The sequence below is a fragment of the Megalobrama amblycephala genome, linkage group LG11 (assembly GCF_018812025.1).
Source record: "Megalobrama amblycephala isolate DHTTF-2021 linkage group LG11, ASM1881202v1, whole genome shotgun sequence".
Taxonomy (NCBI): domain Eukaryota; kingdom Metazoa; phylum Chordata; class Actinopteri; order Cypriniformes; family Xenocyprididae; genus Megalobrama; species Megalobrama amblycephala.
In genome coordinates this window covers 13573648-13594104 of record NC_063054.1, presented here as the reverse complement: position 1 = coordinate 13594104, position 20457 = coordinate 13573648, and the positions used below count along the sequence as shown (strand labels likewise).

The following is a 20457-nucleotide window of genomic DNA, read 5'->3' as shown; positions in this document are numbered from 1 at the left end:
GCTTTGTATGACAAAACCCTGCGTCAAGCAATTAATACTACAACCTTTTCACCTGTATGTGCATGAGAGTGGGTGCCTATGCAGCTGGGATATTGGCCCAGGAACATGGCACACTTTATCGTCCAGTAGCTTATCTATCTAAAACATCGGACAACATTGCACAAGGCATGCTCTGGGCAGTCGTGGCTGCTGCCTTGGTGGTCCGAAACAATGAATGAACAGATAAACATTCTAAACAAGGATGAATACTGTTGTTACAGTAGGATATCAAGCACATTTTTTACTTTTGTATGATAGAAATGTTTGGTAATATGTTGGGTCACCCTTTCGTGTAGAATTATTAGACACTAAAACTTAATTACTGTATTGCATGAATGGCTGTCTGGATGCACTGCTGTCTAAATAAGCTAGTTTTTTAAACTTTTAAAATGACAGAGAATAACAAAATCTAGCCCCACTTACAGGCATATTTACGTATTGTAATCCACGCACCTTAAACTAAACAAACTCCATTACAAACTTTTCAAATTTATGCAAATGCACTTTTTTTTATTAAGGACATGTCTATACCAGCCCATAGAAAAGTACAAAGAAAAGTTATGAAATTTGGCACACAGATAAAAGAGAATTTAAACATTTACCATAGCAAATTTGGAGTCTCTTTCTAAAACCCTCTAGCGCCTCCAACAGCTGAAACTTATTTATACTAATAAGGTTTCTACAATAAGGCCTAGAAACTAAATTTGAATGCATACCATGGTTTCAATTTTAAAAATTTACTTTTTTCAAAATCGTTCTAGACAACTTATCGGCTCTTCACCGAATTTAGCTAGATGGCACCAATCCCTGCGAGGACTTCAGATGACGCCAAATCTGAATTAACATACATGACAACTGCCAAATTTTCTATATATTGTAATCATTATGATCACAACTTGTAATAATTGCTTTAATGAGGATCATTGTTTCTGCCAAATTGAATAAATGATATTAGCAATCTGCATGATTTGTATTATCTTAGAACTGTACATTTTTAACATATGGATAACAGATTACTCTAAATTATAATGTAGAAACATGCATTTTTCTGTAAAGCTGCTTTGAAACGATATGTATTGTGAGCAGAGTGATCAGATTGAATCATCATTAGACCATGCTGGCAAACATTGATCTGAAACTTTGGTTTTTCACAAGCATTTATGTGTGCACGCATGTGACTAAATGCAAAACAGAAGAAAAGTCTGGATACTGGTATAGTTGGTCCACATTTTAATAGATTTTTTAAATGTATTTCTCCAAGATTATTCAAATATAATGTGAAATTTTTGCAATCATATATATTTTATAGTTTCAAAACATTTTAGCACAATTACACTGATCATACAGACTATTTAATATCACAGTAAGCCATACAAACCACATTAAAAGTCATTAAGTACTAACCAGATATTCTCTGATATAAGGCCATATTTTTTAAACCAAGGAATTCTTGTCCTGGTCTGTTTTTAATTGTAAAGTTCCAATCTAGAACGTTTAAGATGGCACCAATACTTCTAATAATTAAACCTGTATTCCACATAATGACAAATAATGTCAAGTATATGTTCATGTAAGGATACAGAAACATAATGGTTTAAATGTATATCCAATTAAGGCTGATTTTTCAGACATTCTCCCAAATTAAACAGAAAAATGTTCTGTGATACTGTAAATCTCATTTAAGATCATACAGATGGAAAAGTATCAAGCTTTAGGTGTATCATGCTGCATTAAAAAATAAAAAATAAAGCTAAAACCAAGTTCTCTCCCTTCAACGACAAGTACTCTTAAGTATGCAAGCCAGTATGCCAGCATTTGGACATACTTTATTTTATACCACATTAATGGACCACTTTATTGTGGTCACATCTGCATCACTGCAAATCCCTCATCTTCCATAATGCAATGGTTGGTGGGCAAAATTAGATGCTCCCCCGACCACCAAAATAACATACAAATGTACAGAAATAGGGTGCCATTCATGTTTGAAATTTTATTTTCAAATTTTCAAGGTACCATGATTTGAGATAGACTTACCTAATTTGGCATACTATAGAGGAGAGATAGTTGTGTCATTTTGCACTCAAGGGGATACCAACAGCAAGAACACTTACAAGTAATCAATAGATCACTGGTAGTCAATCCTGCTCTTGAAGAACTAACTACCCACAGAGTTACATTCCAGCCCTGCTCCAGCACACCTGCCTGTAGTTTTCAAGTAATTCTGAACACCCTGGTTATGTATTATCAGCATTGAAGGATGGAAGCTCTCAAGGGTAGGGTTGCACCAGCCGTTCGTAATTTCTTACTTGAACCAGAACGTAAAGTCTACACTAGGGGCTAATAACATTCTTAAACTGTATTTGAATTTAATAAATGTTGCAAAACATAGGAAATTACACTTACTGTATTATGATTGATTCAATTTGGCATCTATAACACAGCACACAGAGGTGTTAAAGACAAGACATTTATTCACATAATGTTCTCTCTTTTAAAATGTAAATGAGTTTAAATGTCAACATCATTTATGTCTTAAAGCATTAGTTCACTTTCAAATGAAAATGACCCGAAGCTTTACTCACCCTCAAGCCATCCTAGGTGTATATGACTTTCTTCTTTCTGATGAACACAATCAGAGAAATAATAATAAATATCCTGATGCATCTGAGCTTTTTAACAAAGGTCTTCTGAAGCTAAACAATGCATTTGTGTAAAAAAAAATATCCATATTTAACAAGTTATGAAGTAAAATATCTAGCTTTTTGAACTGCTAGAGTTTTAGGCTTTCTTCCTAAGTTGAATACGGAAGGTGGTCTGGCGGAAGCTAGCTATTTTACTTCATAACTTGTTAAATATGGATATTTTTTCTTTACACAAATGCATCGCTTTCCTTCAGAAGGCCATTATTAACCCCCTGGAGCCGTGTGGAATATGTTTATGATGGATGGATGTGGATGGAGACACTTTCTTCAGCTCATACTAGTTTGGTAACGTTTACTGCCATTATAAAGCTTGGATGCATGAGGATATTTCTCTGATTGTGTTCATCAGAAAGAAGAAAGTCATATACACCTAGGATGGCTTGAGGGTGAGTAAAGCTTGGGCTAATTTGAATTTGAAAGTGAACTAATCCTTTAAAGGATTGAAGTCTGTCAGTCTGATTTTGATGCAATTCAATTAATCTGCTGTTTTATTCCACAATTTAATCAAAATGCTGCTTTGCAGCCTTGTCTGAGGCTGGTGGAAATATTTTGTTTATACATAGAATCAAATAAGCTTAAAGGGTTAGTTCACCCAAAGATGAAAATTCTGTCATTTATTACTTACTTAGCGCCAAAAAAACTAAATAACGACTTATTTAGTGATGGCCGATTTCAAAACACTGCTTCAGGAAGCATCGGAGCACAATGAATCAGTGTATCGAATCTGCTGTTCGGAGCGCCAAAGTCACGTGATTTCAGCCATTGGCAGTTTGACACGCGATCTGAATCATGATTCGATACACTGATTCATTTATGCTCCGATGCTTCATGAAGCAGTGTTTTGAAATCGGCCATCACTATATAAGTCGTTATTTTGTTTTTTTGGCGCTCCAAAAATATTCTCGTTGCTTTATAATATTAATATTGAACCACTGTACTCACATGAACTGATTTAAATATGTTTTTAGTACCTTTATGGATCTTGAGAGAGGAAGTGTCCATTGCTCCCTATGGAGGCCTCACGGAGCCATCGGATTTCAACTAAAATATCTTAATTTGTGTTCTGAAGATTAACGAAGGTCTTATGGGTGTGGAACGGCATGAGGGTAAGTAATAAATGACAGAATTTTCATTTTTGGGTGAACTAACCCTTTAAAGGTAGGGTAGGCAATTTGTTTTATAAGCACTTTTTGTTTTACATGTTGAAACTCTTCACATCCTGATAGCAATCAATAATAAAAGTGGTCTAAATTTTAAAACATGTACATATATATTCTGTGGAGGTCTCAGGACCAAAAAATGTTAGTCCAATCAATGCATTCCGTCCAAATGTGCATTCATGTCTTTTGGAGGAGGCAAGTGAGGGTGGAATCTTATGCTTTCAAAGCTAGCTTGCTATTGCTGTTGCCTACCCCACATTTAATGGCGCAACGCAAAGATATTTAGTTGTGCGTAAGATGTAATTTAGTGCCCCTTAATATCACGACTAGGCTGTAGTTGTAACTTACTTACAGCTGGTGCATCCGGCCTCAGGAGCAGGGCTGGCTACTCCTGCATTAGATTCTTTTGACAACTCATGTATCCTCTACTACACACAGTCATGCACAAATAGTGCAGCAAATCGGAGGGTTGATTGGCACTGCTACAGATACATGCCATTGATGAGGTAATCGGACTCTTCTGTGGTGAGAGGCAAAGCCTTCTTCAGTCTGCGACGTACAAGCCAGAGCCTGCAGCCCACCATCAGTAAGAGCAGAGCGCTGATGATCAAACCCAAAGCCAGGGGAAGGATTGCACCTACACACACACACAAACACAGAGTGACACTTGAAATATCTGAGAAAATACACACATACAAGTGATGTGTTTAGTGCAGTATGTTTGGGTACTCATGAAGTAAAACATACCTGATTCAGGGGGTGGGTGTCCTTCCAGTGCACGATATATTTTAGATTCTGGCAGTGCATTCTGTGACTCTAAGAAAGAATTTTGCTGTTTTTCCTTATGGACTGAGACTACGGGAGCTGCACATAGAAAATAAATTACTTTTACCATTACATGCTGCAGGCATTTAATTTGATCAAAAGCACAGATAACACAAAGACATTAAAGAGTCTGACTACCTCACTTAAGTCACACAAAAAACATGAGACAGTAAATGCATTTTTGATGATAACAGCAGTTGTTGTTTGTGATAGCACATGCTGATTTTCACTGTAAGGGGATGCTATTTTCTTCTTTGAAATCAGTGAAAACTGAGTGAGCGTGCATTAGATTTACATTGTTTAAATCATTTGAAACAACACGTGATCTGACACCAGAGGTCTTGGAGACTATCCAGCCTTACAAACACACACACACATTTTAGATGCTGATACGCAAGTTACAACAGCCTAACAGAAAACAGAAAATTCTATCCTACAGTGGCATGAAAAAGTATGTGAACCCCTTGCAGAATCTTGTGAAAATGAGAATTTTTTTAATAAAATAAGAGGGATAATAAAAAATGCATGTTATTTTTTGTTTAGTACTGTCCTGAGTAAGATATTTTACATAAAAGATGTTTGCATTTAGTTCACAAGACAAAACAATAGCTGAATTTATTAAAATAACCCCATTCATAAGTATGTGAACCATTGATTCTCAGTACTGTGTGTGGTTACCTGATGATCTACGACTGTTTTTATGTTTTGTGATGGTTGTTCATGAGTCTCTTGTTTGTCCTGAGCAGTTAAACTGAGCTCTGTTTTTCAGAAAATTCCTCCAGGTCCTGCAGATTCATCAGTTTTCAAGCATTTTTGCATATTTGAACCCTTTCCAGCAGTGACTGTAGGATTTTGAGATTCATTTTTTCACACTGAAGACAATTGAGGGACTCAAACTCAACTATTAAAAAAGGTTCAAACATTCACTGATGCTCCAGAAGGAAACACGACGCATTAAGAGCCGAGGGGTGAAAACTTTTGAATTCAAATATCAAGGTAAATTGTACTTAATTTTTCTGCCGGGAAACATGCAAGTATCTTCTGTTGGTTCCGAAGGGCAGTACTAAATGAAAAACAATTATATTTAAACAAAATAAGAAAAATTGTGATATCTTCATCCTGTTCAAAAGTTTTCACACCCCGACTCTTAATGCATCGTGTTTCCTTCTGGAGCATCAGTGAATGTTTGAACCTTTTTTAATAGTTGTGTTTGAGTCCCTCAGTTGTCCTCAGTATGAAAACACAGATCTCAAAATCCCACAGTCACTGCTGGAAAGGGTTCAAATATGCAAAAATGCTTGAAAACTGATGAATCTGCAGGACCTGGAGGAATTTTCTGAAGAACAGAGCTCAGTTTAACTGCTCAGGACAAACAAGAGACTCATGAACAACCATCACAAAACCAAAAAACAGTCGTGGATCATCAGGTAACCACACACAGTATTGAGAATCAATGGTTCACATACTTATGAATGGGGTTATTTTAATACATTCAGCTACTTGTTTTGTCTTGTGAACTAAATGCAAACATCTTTTATTTAAAATATCTTACTCAGGACAGTACTAAACAAAAAATAACATGCATTTTTTTATTATCCCTCTTATTTTATTAAAATAATTCTCATTTTCACAGATTCTGCAAGGGGTTCACATACTTTTTCATGCCACTGTAAACTGAAAACTGACATTGTTGTACATACATGTGTATATTTTCCTGCTGGGTAACGGAGTTGCAGTGGCCCGATGTTTTGTTACTGCTGAAAGATGGCAAAACAATCATTTTCAGAGTCACAGTATTCTCAACTGAATACATTTAATTTAATAAATTTAATCAGCTAATCAGGTAGTGAAGTCTCACATGGTTTCTGAATGCACTCATTCACACAATCGGACTTCTGGAGGAAGTTGTTGTGGTTTCCTTTGCAGCCACCATACTGGAAGTGCTGGCAGTCTCCTGTTTCAGAATCATAATACCAGCGTGGGAAAACACCTTTACACGGGCCGGCCACTGGGGGCGCTGCACAGGGATCTAACAGAGAGACACAGAAACTTTTGTATTCTACACAGTATTAAGTGTCTAGACACACGTCCTGATATTGCTGAGTTAGATGCATTCCTGGGTCAACATATTTTGTTGATCTTGGTAACAACATTCTAGTCTGAAAATTTAGTCTTAACCCTATTCCTACCCCTAAACCTAACCCTACCCATAAGTTATCCCAAAAATCAGAGGGAAATGATAGGTGAATAACACTGATGTAGAAGCACCAATTCATGATTTTAAGCCTAAACTTGACATAAACTGTAAACTTGTCCCTCAAATCTGATTGGTTGATTTGAATGTTGTTCCAGGATCAACAAAAATGTTGACCCAGGAACATGTTGAACTCAGCAATATCAGGTTATGCGTGTCTAGACATAGGCCACATTTACACTGCAGGTCTTGATGCCCAATTCCGATTTGTTAACTATTTTCGAATTATTTTGATGATCAGCTTACATCTTTTTTGAAAGTGACCCATATCCGAATATCTACATTTACACTATACACTTGGAGAAACAACCCAAGGTAGACTTACTAACCCAGGAAAGCTTAGGCTGAAAAGGAAGTAAAAACGGCGTGATTTGTAATGGACACCGATGAAATGATAATACAAACTTTTGCTTTTCGCACCACTTTAAAGGTCAGCAAAACACTAGTCTATTAAAGTGTTAGTTCACCCAAAAATGAAAATTCTGTCATTAAGTACCCACCCTCATGTCGTTCAACACCCGTAAGACCTTCGTTCAACACCCATAAGACCTTCGTTCATCTTCGGAACACAAATTAAGATATTTTTGATGAAATCCGACGGTTCAGTGAGGCCTGCATTGCCAAGCAAGACAATTAACACTTCCAATGCCCAGAAAGGTACTAAAGACGTATTTAAAACAGTTCATGTGACTACAGTGTTAATGTTATGAAGTGACGAGAATACTTTACTTTTTGTGCACCAAAAAACAAAATAATGACTTTATTCAACAATATCTAGTGATGGGCGATTCCAAAACATCGTTTCATAAAGATTTGAAGCTTTACGAATCTTTTGTTTCGAATCAGTGGTTCAAACTGCCAAAGTCACGACCCCCAGTGGTGAACCATTGAAATTTCGAAACACTTATGACATAATGAAGCCTCGTTTACTGAAATCACGTGACTTTGGCAGTTTGATACACGCTCCGAACCACTGATTCGAAACAAAAGATTTGTAAAGCTTTGAAGCTTCATGAAGCAGTGTTTTGAAATCGCCCATCACTAGATAATGTTGAATAAAGGCATTATTTTGATTTTTTGGCACACAAAAAGTATTCTCGTCGCTTCGTAACATTAAGGTTAAACCAGTGTAGTCACATGAACTGTTTTAAATACGTCTTTAGTAGCTTTCTGGGCATTGAAAGTGTTAATTGTCTTGCTGGCAATGCAGGCCTCACTGAGCCATCAGATTTTATGAAAAATATCTTAATTCTGAAGTATTCCGAAGATGAACGAAGGTCTTACGGATGTGGAACGACATGAGGGTGAGTAATTAATGACAGAATTGTGCTTTTTTCCTCCTTACACTTTTGTGAGTCAGATCCAAAAAAATGAAATTGGGTCAGTTGAACTTCTGATGAACTATTCCTTTAAATATGTGTGTGTGTTTGTGTCTTTGAATGATGTATCTTATGCATTACCTTGGTTGTCAAAGCCATAATGTTGATGTTGTTCAGGTTTAGGGATGTCAGTGAGCTGTATTTCTGAGGGCGTCTGGGCTGCTGCTTCAGTTTGTATATCTGTTCCATGTTTAGAGGATTGGTAGGACTTAGGACCAGTATCAACTATAAAATAGACCAAACACTTTTTATATATCTTAAAGTAACTAAGGTACTGAAAAGGCTTCCGAGAAGATGGTCAGAGAATTGGCTTGGTGGTCTTAAGCTTACAATTTTGGCAGAAATCTTCATCTGATCGGTCAGGGCAGTGTTGCTTTCCATCGCAGGCATAACCAATGTCTATACAGCAGCCATCATCACACATAAACTGATACCGAGAACAGTGACCTGTACACACTTTAGAGAAAAACACACATATGTGTCATGTCCATACAGATCCCATACAGAATAAATCCTCAACAGGGCAATTACAAGAGTTAGGAAGTGATCTGCACATAATAGACAGAATGTCAGAAAATACAACTAGCAATACATTAAGAAACCAAGACAATAAAACGCATGACATTAAATAAAGTACTGCAGTAAAAAAAGAGTGTTAAAGGTAATATATTAGGATTAAACAAATATATATATATATTTTTTTACATGTAATAAAAATAATAATTTATAGAATTATACATTGAAAATCAGGTCGGGATGGACAACTAATGAGATTACCTAGATTATTTCCCTCTTACTAGTGTTTTTATTTCTTGTGGTTGTACTGTATTTTTCAGAGGGTGAATATTAGAGATGCAACTTCCCAAAATCTCTGTTCATCACATCAAGTCAATTTTATTTGTATAGCATTTTCACAATACACGTTGTTTCAGAGCAGCTTTACAGAAAATCACCACGTGCTAAAAAAGGACCAATGGATTTCATCTAACGCAGCATAAAACTGGTTTCAGCTGCTCCCCTCGGGGAGAGATCACTGATAGCTAAATCTTCCAGATTAAAGAACATTTTCCTTCCAACAGCTGTCAGACTGCTCATTAAACATCCCTAAAGAATCCATATTACTCCTCAGACACACCTTATGATCCATGTTTACATGCACATCGCTATTATCTTAAAGCTGCAGTCTGCAACTTTTTTTGGTTAAAAATGATCCAAAATCAAATTTTTGAGCAAGTACATAACCAGCCAGTGTTCAAAACTATCTAATTATCTTGTCTCGATTCACAATGGTAAGCCTTGTAATAATGTTTTATAATAAGAGCGACATGGCAGGATTTCTGCGGGAAATTTGAGCATGCAACATTTCCTCTGTGCGTCATTACATCACGTCCGTAAACAGAAAGGAAGGAGTCCCATCGAGAGGCTAGTCAGTTATATCATGTGAGGATGCTGCTGGTAGCGGCACATTTATAGCCTTTTCTCACAGCAGCTGAAATAATTAAACTTTTCATTTTGATGGCGGATTGTAATCCAGAAAGATCCAAATGACAATCATCAGTGACAATTGGAGATTCACCTGTAGCCAAAAAGCAAAAGACTTTGGATTGTTGAGTGGCTACAGAAATTTAAATCTACAGGTAATGCTAATACACACTAAATACACATAGTCACGCAATGCTGATGTTGTTAACAATAACAATTTGAGAACAATATAACAGTAATAATAATTTGCACGGTTTGGCATGATCTGAGCTAAGCAATCATTAGATTTAATCGTCATTGGCAGCGCGATTTATTGTAGGCCTAATGCTTTTTTCCTCAGTTGGTCAGAACAAAAGTGGCAGACATGTTACTTACTTGTTCAGATGATATTTTCCAGTGAAAATTCTTATATTGGTCATACTTTCAACTAGGGCTGGGCGATATATCGCATGCATTGTCACGCGCATTTCGTCATAAAGCCGGTTCCCTGATTACAAATCCCATCACCTGCTTTCAAATGGAGCGCCATTTAATAGCGAACCGTGACACTGACAGCACGCAGCATTATTATCGAGATGAATCGCCTTCGGTATGAACCGCGTTATTGCTGCTTGTCAGTGAACTACGGCTCTGTCTATTAAATGCCGCTCCATTTGAAAGCAGGTGATGGGGATTTAGCGGTAATCGGGAACCGGCTTTACTGAGGAAATGCGCGTGACAATCACATGCGATATATCGCCCAGCCCTATTTCAAGACTGAATTTGTGATTCTGAAGTACAGTGTCCACACCGGTGCAGTGACTGCAAAGCATTAGATTCATCCACGCTGACGAGCTGTGCCGAGGCACAACGCACGTACAGATAACTGTTCCGCATATGACTGCAATCGCATGTTTCAAACAGAGATGGCAACAAGGAGGAAAAAAAAAATCGCAGACTGCAGCTTTAAAGGGGTCATGAATTTTGATCTTTTTTATTTATTTTTTTTTGAATATAAGAGGTCATTTGTATCCTATAAAAGTTTCAGATTCAAAACTTCCTCATTAGTCCTAAAACAGCTTTTACTGAAACCAAGCTCCCAAACGGCTTTCGGATTTTGTCTCAGCATGAATCATAGGCGCTGAAAGTCTGCCTCTGCAGAAGAAAATCAACGCCTACTTCTACATCAATCTGCACAAAGGATACTCCAGAAACAAAACCATGGACGCCTCTGGGATACATTCATCATTGCATTGCCATTTGTGACATAACATTAAAAAGCGTGGATGAACTTTATTTTTAACAAAGTAAGTGGCGTATAAGACAGGGTTTGTTTGTTTGCTTCATTTTACAGCAGATTCATTTTTAAACAAGGCACCGTTCAACTGAGAGACTAAAGGTAACTAATGTCGCAACACACACAAGTTTGAGTAACAGTGTTTTTACAGTGTGTCACTATTGCTTTGTCTGTTCCAGATCATTTCATATGTAATCATTTTACTTTCACTTTACAGAAAATGATGAATTATGAATATAAGAAACAAACAGTGGTACATTCATTCATATTTACACAAAACACCATAAGTTATCCTGTCAAATACAACTGTGGTAACTCTAAGTACTTAAACTTTATTTGCCACAACTAGGACTTCTAAAGCATATGTAATATGCATAAATGTTTCACAGCTGGCAAATGTTTTGAGATAAAAACCTTTCTGTAGCATCTTTGTTTAAACACTAATAAAATGCATTAACTACCTCACAAATACATTAGGAATAAACATAAGTAAAGATGATTAATTGGGCTGAATTTCACCGGTTGCCATTTTTCAACATTGAAAGTTTTCAACAAAAAAAATTCCACATGTGTAATGGCGAAGACGTTGAAAATTATTTTAATATGCAAAACTGCAAAATATGCCACAGCTGTGACTTCCGAGTCTTGAATGTGACGTGCCCATCAAAGTGGAGTGTTTGAAAGACAGGGTAAAAAACAGGATAGAATTACTTCTACTTCTAAATTAGAATGTTTTGAAATTAAAGGTGCTCTAAGCGATCCTGGGTGGAGTAACTTCCTGTTGACGTTCGAAGTGTTGTCAAACAAAACAGAGGCTAGCTAGACCCTCCCTCCTCCTCCTCCTCCTCCTCCTCCTCCCCCTTCCCTCCGTGCTTCCTGAAACAGTCATAAACGCGCATTTAAAATCATTCTTGTCGGTTATTGGCTGGAGCATGTTTATTATGTTTTGTGGTCCAGGCTGCACCAGCTAGTTTTTGTTGCCATTTTTGGAGCTTGTGGCGACTACAGAGACCGCGTTTTTTACAGTGTGTTCAGGGGACAGGCAGCTAGCGGATAGTGAGGAGATGTTTGCTGTATGTGACAAAAAATGTTTTGGCCTAAAAACGCGTGACATCGTTTAGAGCACCTTTAAGTTTACATTATAAGTGGACCTCAGAGAACATTATAATTTGTTTTAAAAATGCATAACACCTTTAATCTTTTAAGAATATTGTAACTACAATCACAATGCCAGAGCCTTCCCGTATTGTGTGCTTTCATCCACACACATCCGGGACAGTCCCGCAAAGAGAAGCGCTCTTTCATTTCTGTGCCATCCTTTCATAAACAACTACATTGTATGGTACCGCTAGGTTTGTGGTTGATTCCATCATCTGCACTGATGGTGAATAGATCCCTAGTCTTGTATCACTCCAGTTTTATCCAGTCTATGTACACATGCATACCAACATTGTGCCGAATCTCTCAGTTTTTGAACATCTTGAGCCTTGAATGTTTTGTTTAATGTCATGTTAAAAATAAACCTCTTTGGTCCTGTGTTCTGCTCTGTTCAATTATGCTGTACAGCTCTTTAAACGTGTCTGATCGATGATAAGTCGGCATGACCCTCAACCAGCCTAACTATGCTTGACACCAAATAATCATTCAATTGCCCTTTGTTTTAATGTCTCCTACAACAGATTTACATGCATCAAAGGTCAAAAAACACTTTAATTTTCTCACACTGTACACTGCACAACACCTCCTTTCTCAAAGAAACCTCTCCTTTCTGAGAGCCGACTCTGCTCTCATTGGTCAGAAGGCCCAGTCTGTAATTTCAGCTCCAGAGGCTTCCTCAGCACTTGATACACAGTGATACGAACAGTAACAGTGCTGTCGGTTTTACCTTATCAATTCCAGTGTGAGTATTCATCCTTTTGAAGTGGATTTGCAGTGTCTTATTCAACAATTTCTACTCTTCCCTTGTCATTCTCCTATGCAGTTTATGTTGCTGACACAATGCAGTGCTTCCAGGTTCTACGTCAGAATGCTAGCTTATTATTGGCCGCCTCCTGCGTCAGCAGCACATGCATGCATTGCGGTGCTCATGTGAACAGCGTCCGCCAATACTGATCTGGCGTTCCGACGTAGAACTCGGAAGCACTGCACTGTGTTTACAACGTAAACAGCATTGGAGAATGACAGGGAAGAGAGCAAATTGTGGAATAAAGTCTTTTTTTTTTTTTTTGCCACAAAAAGTATTCAAACGAGTGTCACATGTGACTGGGTTGTATTTAACGCCGCAACCTCGCGGTACACATGGAGGTAGTGGCAGTAATAGGGATTTTGGTTGAATACCTACTGTACGTATGCTCGCACACACTCGCATACAAAATTACAAAAGCATTAAATTCAAGTAAAGTGTCTACTTTCAGTTTTCAAAATATGGGTGAAATAAAGTTTCAAAGTGTAAAATTGTGATTCAGCGTAATGGTCCGGACTTTGATTTTACCATTACATCTTCAATATAAATATAATATATAAATAAATATATAAAATACCAAGTTAAAAATATATTTGTTTTCTTGATATTTTCAAGTTACAAAAGTAATTTTGAAGGAAGATATAAACAAATAATGTCTGACCTTCAGCGTTTGGTGCAGGGGCGAGCACACTAACAGACACGTTGTCAGAGCTCTTCTGTCCCGCTGTGTCGGTGACAGTTAACTCAAAGGTGTAAATTCCTTCTCTGAGACCACTGAGTTTCAGCAGGCCTGGATGAGTCACCTGCAGAAATCAGACAACAAGACCAGTAAAGGCCACATTTGACTTGTATCTCACAGAAGATGGATCACAGATATTTTTCACTAGACTGTAACAAAACTGGAGAAGAATTCTACTTATGGTATGAATATTTAGGTCATGATTTTACTCAGGTCTACATTTTACAGTCTCTGTGGAAGTGCATTACAATGTAACTGACACAAACATAAAACAAATTAATGTAACAGCTCGATTGGATAGTAAGCGATGGCTTTCAAGTCAAAACAAACATTTGCAATATAGATAGACAGCTGTGTTAAAGGTACAATATGTAATATTTTCTGTCCACTAGAGGTCGCTAGATGCCTATTCAAAACAAAGGCGTAGCTTGATGATGCCAAGTTTGAGCGCAGAATCTTGGGACATGTGGTCTTCACCTCACAGACGGTGGAAATAATCGGGATAGGACTCGGGAAGAAATCATGTTCATAGATGCGATTATTAACGTTACTGTAGTATGAAGCAGAGCAGGACCGAGTGTTGTGGGAGCTGAACGAGGCCGCTGGAGTGATTGCGCAACACACACCGTGAGCAGCGGTACTTTTATTGTCTCACAGTCGCCGCTTCTGCTTTTCCGGTCATGAGTATGAGGTAACGCAGCACTGTTTATCATATTAGATACATTTGAGTGAGTTGAAAACGTTATAACGTTACTCTGTGCGTTCGCTCGGTGGCTGCTGTGAGACACTTGTTGCACATTGCACTAAGCTAGATCGATTAAATGATGGATGGCTTGTGTTGATAAATGGCATGCAATTAAATTTTAAAACATACTGTATCATGGAGAAAATGCTGTATTACTGTTACTAAACATAAAGCTGCATCTGATTATCCTATGTTAGCTACTTGACAAAATAGTGTTTTTCTCTGAAGCATGGTAAAGCATGGTACTCGCAAAAAATCAAGAAAATTAGATTTAAACAATAAGACTAAATGTGTTGAGCTATATAACAATAATTAGTTTTCTGTCTATAAATGTAACCAAACAGTTGTTCCCTTGTCTATTAAAACATGTAATATATTAAAGCGTCTTGGTGTTTCCATGGTTTATACAAAGCCTTGGTTAAAATTGCAATTTTCTCACGATTTACAAATAGTTGGAAACAATTTGGATATTGTAAGTACTCAAGTGAACGAAGTATATAACACTGGCCTAGTGGTTTTTGGATATTTTACTGCAAAATTCTTACATATTGCACCTTTAATATAAGCGTTTAAATTTTGCCACATGAAGCAATATGCAGCGATAAAGCAACTGGAAGTCAGATTTGGCAGTTTTAAGTGACACAAGCAACAAAGTTGATTTGAGTTTAACGGTGACTATAAATAAGAGTGCCATTATTGAAGCTCATATGCATAAGCTCTACCAAACATCAGTACAAAAACCAATAGAACAGCGACAGTATTCTTAAATACTCCCCCAGACCCCCACATTGGCTGAGCCAATGTTGCTATGTCCGACTGGTCAGGATGTTCACACAGAGCCATATTGAGTGTTAAACTCTGAGAAATGACTGACAATGACAGGTTTACCTTCATTTTAATGGAGGGGTCTCCTTTCACAAGAGTCCAGTCATGATGTATAATGTCATGATCATCAGTGCTGTCTCTGCCGTCTAGCACCGCCCAGTCCGTTGGCAGCTGAACCACCAAGTCCTGACCCGCATCACTACGGGGCGGCTCATCCAAACCTGTGAAACCCAAACCCCCCCCCCAAAAAATAGTCAACTTCAAAATTTTGTGACAACGCCAACTGCCAACATTGTTTAAAACTACAGCCTTTTTGTTCTAGGGTCAAAGACGAGACGTCACTATTTTGGTGTCCAAATCAAATTAAATTTACAAAAGTGATTTTATATACATAAAAAATCATTAAATTCAAGTAAAGCGTCCACTTTCATTTTTCAAAATATGGGTGAAATAATGTTTCAAAGTGTAAAATTGTGATTCAGCGTAATGGTCTGGACTTTGATTTTACCATTACATCTTTAAATAAATATATAAAATACCAAGTTAAAAAATATATTTGTTTTCTTGATATTTTCAAATAAGTGTTGGCTGTGTTATATTAAAAGGACTATGTTTTATTGTTTTTTAAAGTATTGAAATAAGGGGACTTTTGTCCTGAATATCCAGTTTGTTGGAGGTCATTCAGTATAACAGGAACAAGAAGCCATTCTGAAATCATATAAAAACTGATAGTCATTCGACAGTCTATGACATCATCAAAAAGTGCCCTGAAGACTGTGTGGTGCTCAGTTTATTCATGGTATTTGTAACCTAAGTTACAAGAACATATCCTTCAGCGAAATGCCAAAAAAACACATATTGTTAGATTATTTGAAAAATAAGTAAATGTTGTAAATAATGGTGATTATATTTACTGGTCAAGCTATCTATTTGATATAGGTGGCCAGTTGATAGCCTGCAATATAAGCTGAAGTAATTTAAATTGAAATGTTAAATGTGCACTACAATTCAAAAGTTAAGATAATGCTGCATTTATATGATCAAAAAATACAGTAAAAGTGAAATACTCTAAATATATATATATTTAAAATTTAAAATAACTATTTTCTATTTTAATATATGTTTAATGTAATTTATTCCTGTGAAGGTAAAGCTGAATTTTCAGTCTTCAGTGTCACATGATCCTTCAGAAATCATTCTAATTTGCTTATTTGCTGCTCATGAAACTTTATTATTATTATAACAGTTGTTCTGCTGCCTGCTTATTTTTGTGGATATTGTGATTCGTTTTTTCAGGATTCTTTAGCCCTATTCAGTTGTTTCTCCGTAAAAATAAATTTGCATGGCACCTAAGTGATAATACTCATGCATTCATATGTCTACATGAGGTAAACATAAAGCTGCTTGGTTTATATTTTAATGTATAGGCCTAAATGCTGCCATAATAACAGCCCATTTCAAATGTTTACATGCTTTTCTTTTCTTTCTCCTTTGTGCGGGAAAAATATTGTTTTTGTAAATACTTACCAGCATTTCAGTCATAAAAGTGTACGCTACATCTTTAAAATGCATTCAAATTGCTGTGAACAGGTATGGTAGTGGTCAAAGTGAATTTTGAATTCTTCTCTTCTTGTAAACTCAGTGCTGTTTACACAACACCACTTTCAACTAAAAAACACTTTCGACAACGGCGTTTTGGCAGCTTGAAAAATAAAACTTTTAAAAACAGGATTCAAAGTACACGTTTTTGAAAATGACACTGTTATCGTTATCGTCTCTGTGTAAACTACAAAAACGCCAATTTGTGAAGACGGTGACGTCATGTACACACGTCCCCACGTCACCTTTTGTTAAAGGATTAGTCCACTTTCAAATTAAAATTCCCTGATAATTTACTCATCCTCATGTCATCCAAGATGTTCATGTCTTTCTTTCTTCAGTCGAAAAGAAATTAAGGTTTTTGATGAAAACATTCCAGGATTATTCTCCTTATAATGGACTTCAATGGCCTCCAAACAGCTGAAGGTCAAAATTACAGTTTCATTGCAGCTTCAAAACGTTCTACACTATCCTAGACAAGGAATAAGGGTCTTATCTAAAGAAACCATCGCTCATTTTCTAAAACAAAAAACAAAAAAAACAACTTATATAAGTTTTAACAATAAATGCTCATCTTGAACTAGCTCTCTTCTTCTCTATTAGAATTCCGGCAGTGTAGACACTGCTAAGTGTATTACTGCCCTCCACAGGTCAAAGTTTGAACTAACTGTTATATAGACCTCTTTGGAGCAGACGTCACAATTACGTCACTTGCAGCTGCGCGCGCATAGTGGTTGCAGAAAAATAGTGGTAGCAATTGGAGGAAAATGTGCAAAATCCACAGAATAAGAGAAAAACGTTTTGTTGTGCCTCTGGATGTTGGAATCGGAATGCAAAAAAATATAGTCTTCATTTTTAAAGAAAACCATCGTTGAAAACGTCCTTTGAAGCTAAACGGAGACGTTTCACAGACTGGACTGATGACACCTGCAAGGATTAGTCTACTATTAAAGCAGGAATTTGATGTAAACAGTAAGTCTACATAATATTCACATATGCAGTTCAGAGGACATACATACATAGCAGTTACAGCATGAAATAATATTTAAACCTATAACATTTTACATAGATAACTTTTAAACATAGTCTATAAAATTTTTATTTCACAATTCTGACTTTTTTTCTTGCATTTGCGTGTTTATGACTCCCAGTTCGGCCATTATAACTCGCAATTGTGAGTTTATTTCACAATTCTGAGGGGGAAAAAGTCAGAATTGCGGGATAAATTGCAATTCAGAAAAGACAGGATAACGAGTAGGCTATATCTCACAATTCTGTTTTTCTTTGTAAGAAATGTGAGATATAAACTCAGATTTGCGAGAAATAAAAGTCAGAATTGTGAGACATAAACTCGAAATTAACTTTTTTTTTATTCTTTTATTTCGTGGCTTCCATAGACTGCTACTGCTCAACTGTCATTTTCTGCAACCAGGTAGGCTCCGCCCATAAAAAACGTCATCGCTGTTTGCAAACACCAAATTGGTCTATACTTGCACTAGCATATTGTATATGACAATTTAGTTTAAACTTTGACCTGTGAAGGGCAGTAATACACTTAGCAGTGTCTACACTGCCAGAATTCTAATGGAGAAAAAGAAGAGAGCTACTTCAAGATGAGCATTTATGGTTAAAACGTATAAAATGTAAAAAAAAAAAAAAAAAATTGAAAATTGAAAATGAGCGATGGTTTCTCTAGATAAGACCCTTATTCCTCGTCTGGTATCGTTTAAAGCCCTTTGAAGCTGCACTGAAACTGTAATTTTGACCTTCAACCATTTGGAGTCCATTGAAGTCCACTATATGGAGAATAATCCTGGAATGTTTTCATCAAAAACCTTAATTTCTTTTCGACTGAAGAAAGAAAGACATGAACATCTTGGATGACATGAGGGTGAGTAAATTATCAGGAAATTTTAATTTGAAAGTGGACTAATCCTTTAAATAGAAAGTTGAGATTCAGAAGAACAGCTCTTATTTGAAATAGAATTTCTCTAACAATATAAAAGTCTTTACTGTCACTTTTGATCAATTTAACGCATCCTTGCTGAATAAAAGTATTAGATTCTTTTAATAATAGACTATTAAAAAATCTTACATGGTCCCAATTTAACTGTTGGAAAGTAGTGTACATTCTATAAAAGAATCTGTTAGAAGGGACCCCAAATAAGCTAATAAATCGTTATTGTTTCTCGTGGTCATTTTGGCCCGATCCTGCGGCCCATACTATCGGAAAACCCACCCTGCATTACGGACTCCTCCTCATCTATCCCAAATACAGGTCTCCTGGCTGAAGTGTTGGGACGGCCAGTGGCAGCGGAGCCCCGGGAGGACTCATGGGCTCTAGTGCTGTTGTCTGCCCGACTGTAAGTGCTGAATCCAGGCTGAAAGGAAAACGAGCACACATTCCTGCCTCTGTATGTGCAGTTGAACAAATAACAGCGTAAACTGTCGTCCGACTGCTTGAGGTCCTCCTGGATGATGGCAGATGTGCAGTGCGGGTGAGAACAGCAGGCGTGCACGCAGTCCCTCCAGCTAAACACCCTCTGCGGGGCGGACAGGAACGCGGCGCCCTGCTCGATGGAGGCGCTGGCGCGGATGATGCGCTCCTCCACCGCCTTAAAGCCACTGACACAACGGTCTCCATCCTCCTCATCCTCTCTCGAGTCCGACTCATCCTGCTGTAACTGCTTACGGAACTCCTCCAGCAGTTCTTCCACGCCGGATATTTTGGATTTGAGGTCAGATGTTGAAGAGGACCGCGTCATCATGACCGTCCTCGTCATACAGAGAAGAACAGAACAGATGAGCGCTCGCTGGACATGATGCGCCGAATGAAACATAATTGCGCAGTAAAAGCTCCTTCCCACGATGGAAACGATTGCACGTATATCTCACATCACATTCGAAATTAAAAGTATTTGTTTACCATGTAAGAATCGCCGTTTTGCGCATTAAAGAACAGCACAAAGCACCTGCACCTGTCGTTTTCACTGGCAACTGAACTGAAATCAGTGCAGCCGTTAATGCAGCATTATGCTGCGATGCTGGTCGTTCATGCAGGGGGCGCTCTGTGGCTCAAGCAAGCCCAAACACCATTGACTGTTGCGTTCAAGTCTTCGTTTTTTTCTTTTTTCTTTTTTTTCTTTCTTTATTAACAAAACAAATTATTCAAAACATTGAATCCAACATACAACACTAATGCTTCACAGGACAGATGTCTCATATTCTCAACCAAATTAACAAAAAACAAAACAAAAAAACAGAAATACAGAGAAAAATAAAGAATTAAAAATAAATATTTCTTCCTTTTTCTTATTGACAAATTCAAGATTCATAGAATTTGGTAAACATAGTGGGGACACTATATAAAGAATTCCTCCATAAAGTTTAACAAGATGTCATTCTTTTTATTTTTAATTAATTTTAATGACTTGTTCAGCGATTCCATCTCTTTTAAAAAATAAAT

General features: G+C 37.1%; 1 protein-coding gene across 1 annotated transcript; it reads right to left on the bottom strand.

Annotated features, from left to right (window-relative positions):
* Nucleotides 1-3922: 3922 nt before the first annotated feature.
* lrp11 (low density lipoprotein receptor-related protein 11) lies at nucleotides 3923-20100 on the bottom strand. Its single transcript, XM_048206232.1, has 9 exons — nucleotides 19231-20100; nucleotides 15456-15613; nucleotides 13745-13886; nucleotides 8693-8818; nucleotides 8444-8587; nucleotides 6588-6758; nucleotides 6430-6486; nucleotides 4652-4768; nucleotides 3923-4541 (listed from the first exon to the last, which is right to left on the bottom strand). Exons 1-9 carry the CDS (start codon nucleotides 19829-19831, stop codon nucleotides 4387-4389), a joined length of 1671 nt encoding a protein of 556 aa, XP_048062189.1. The 5' UTR covers nucleotides 19832-20100; the 3' UTR covers nucleotides 3923-4386.
* Nucleotides 20101-20457: the final 357 nt, after the last annotated feature.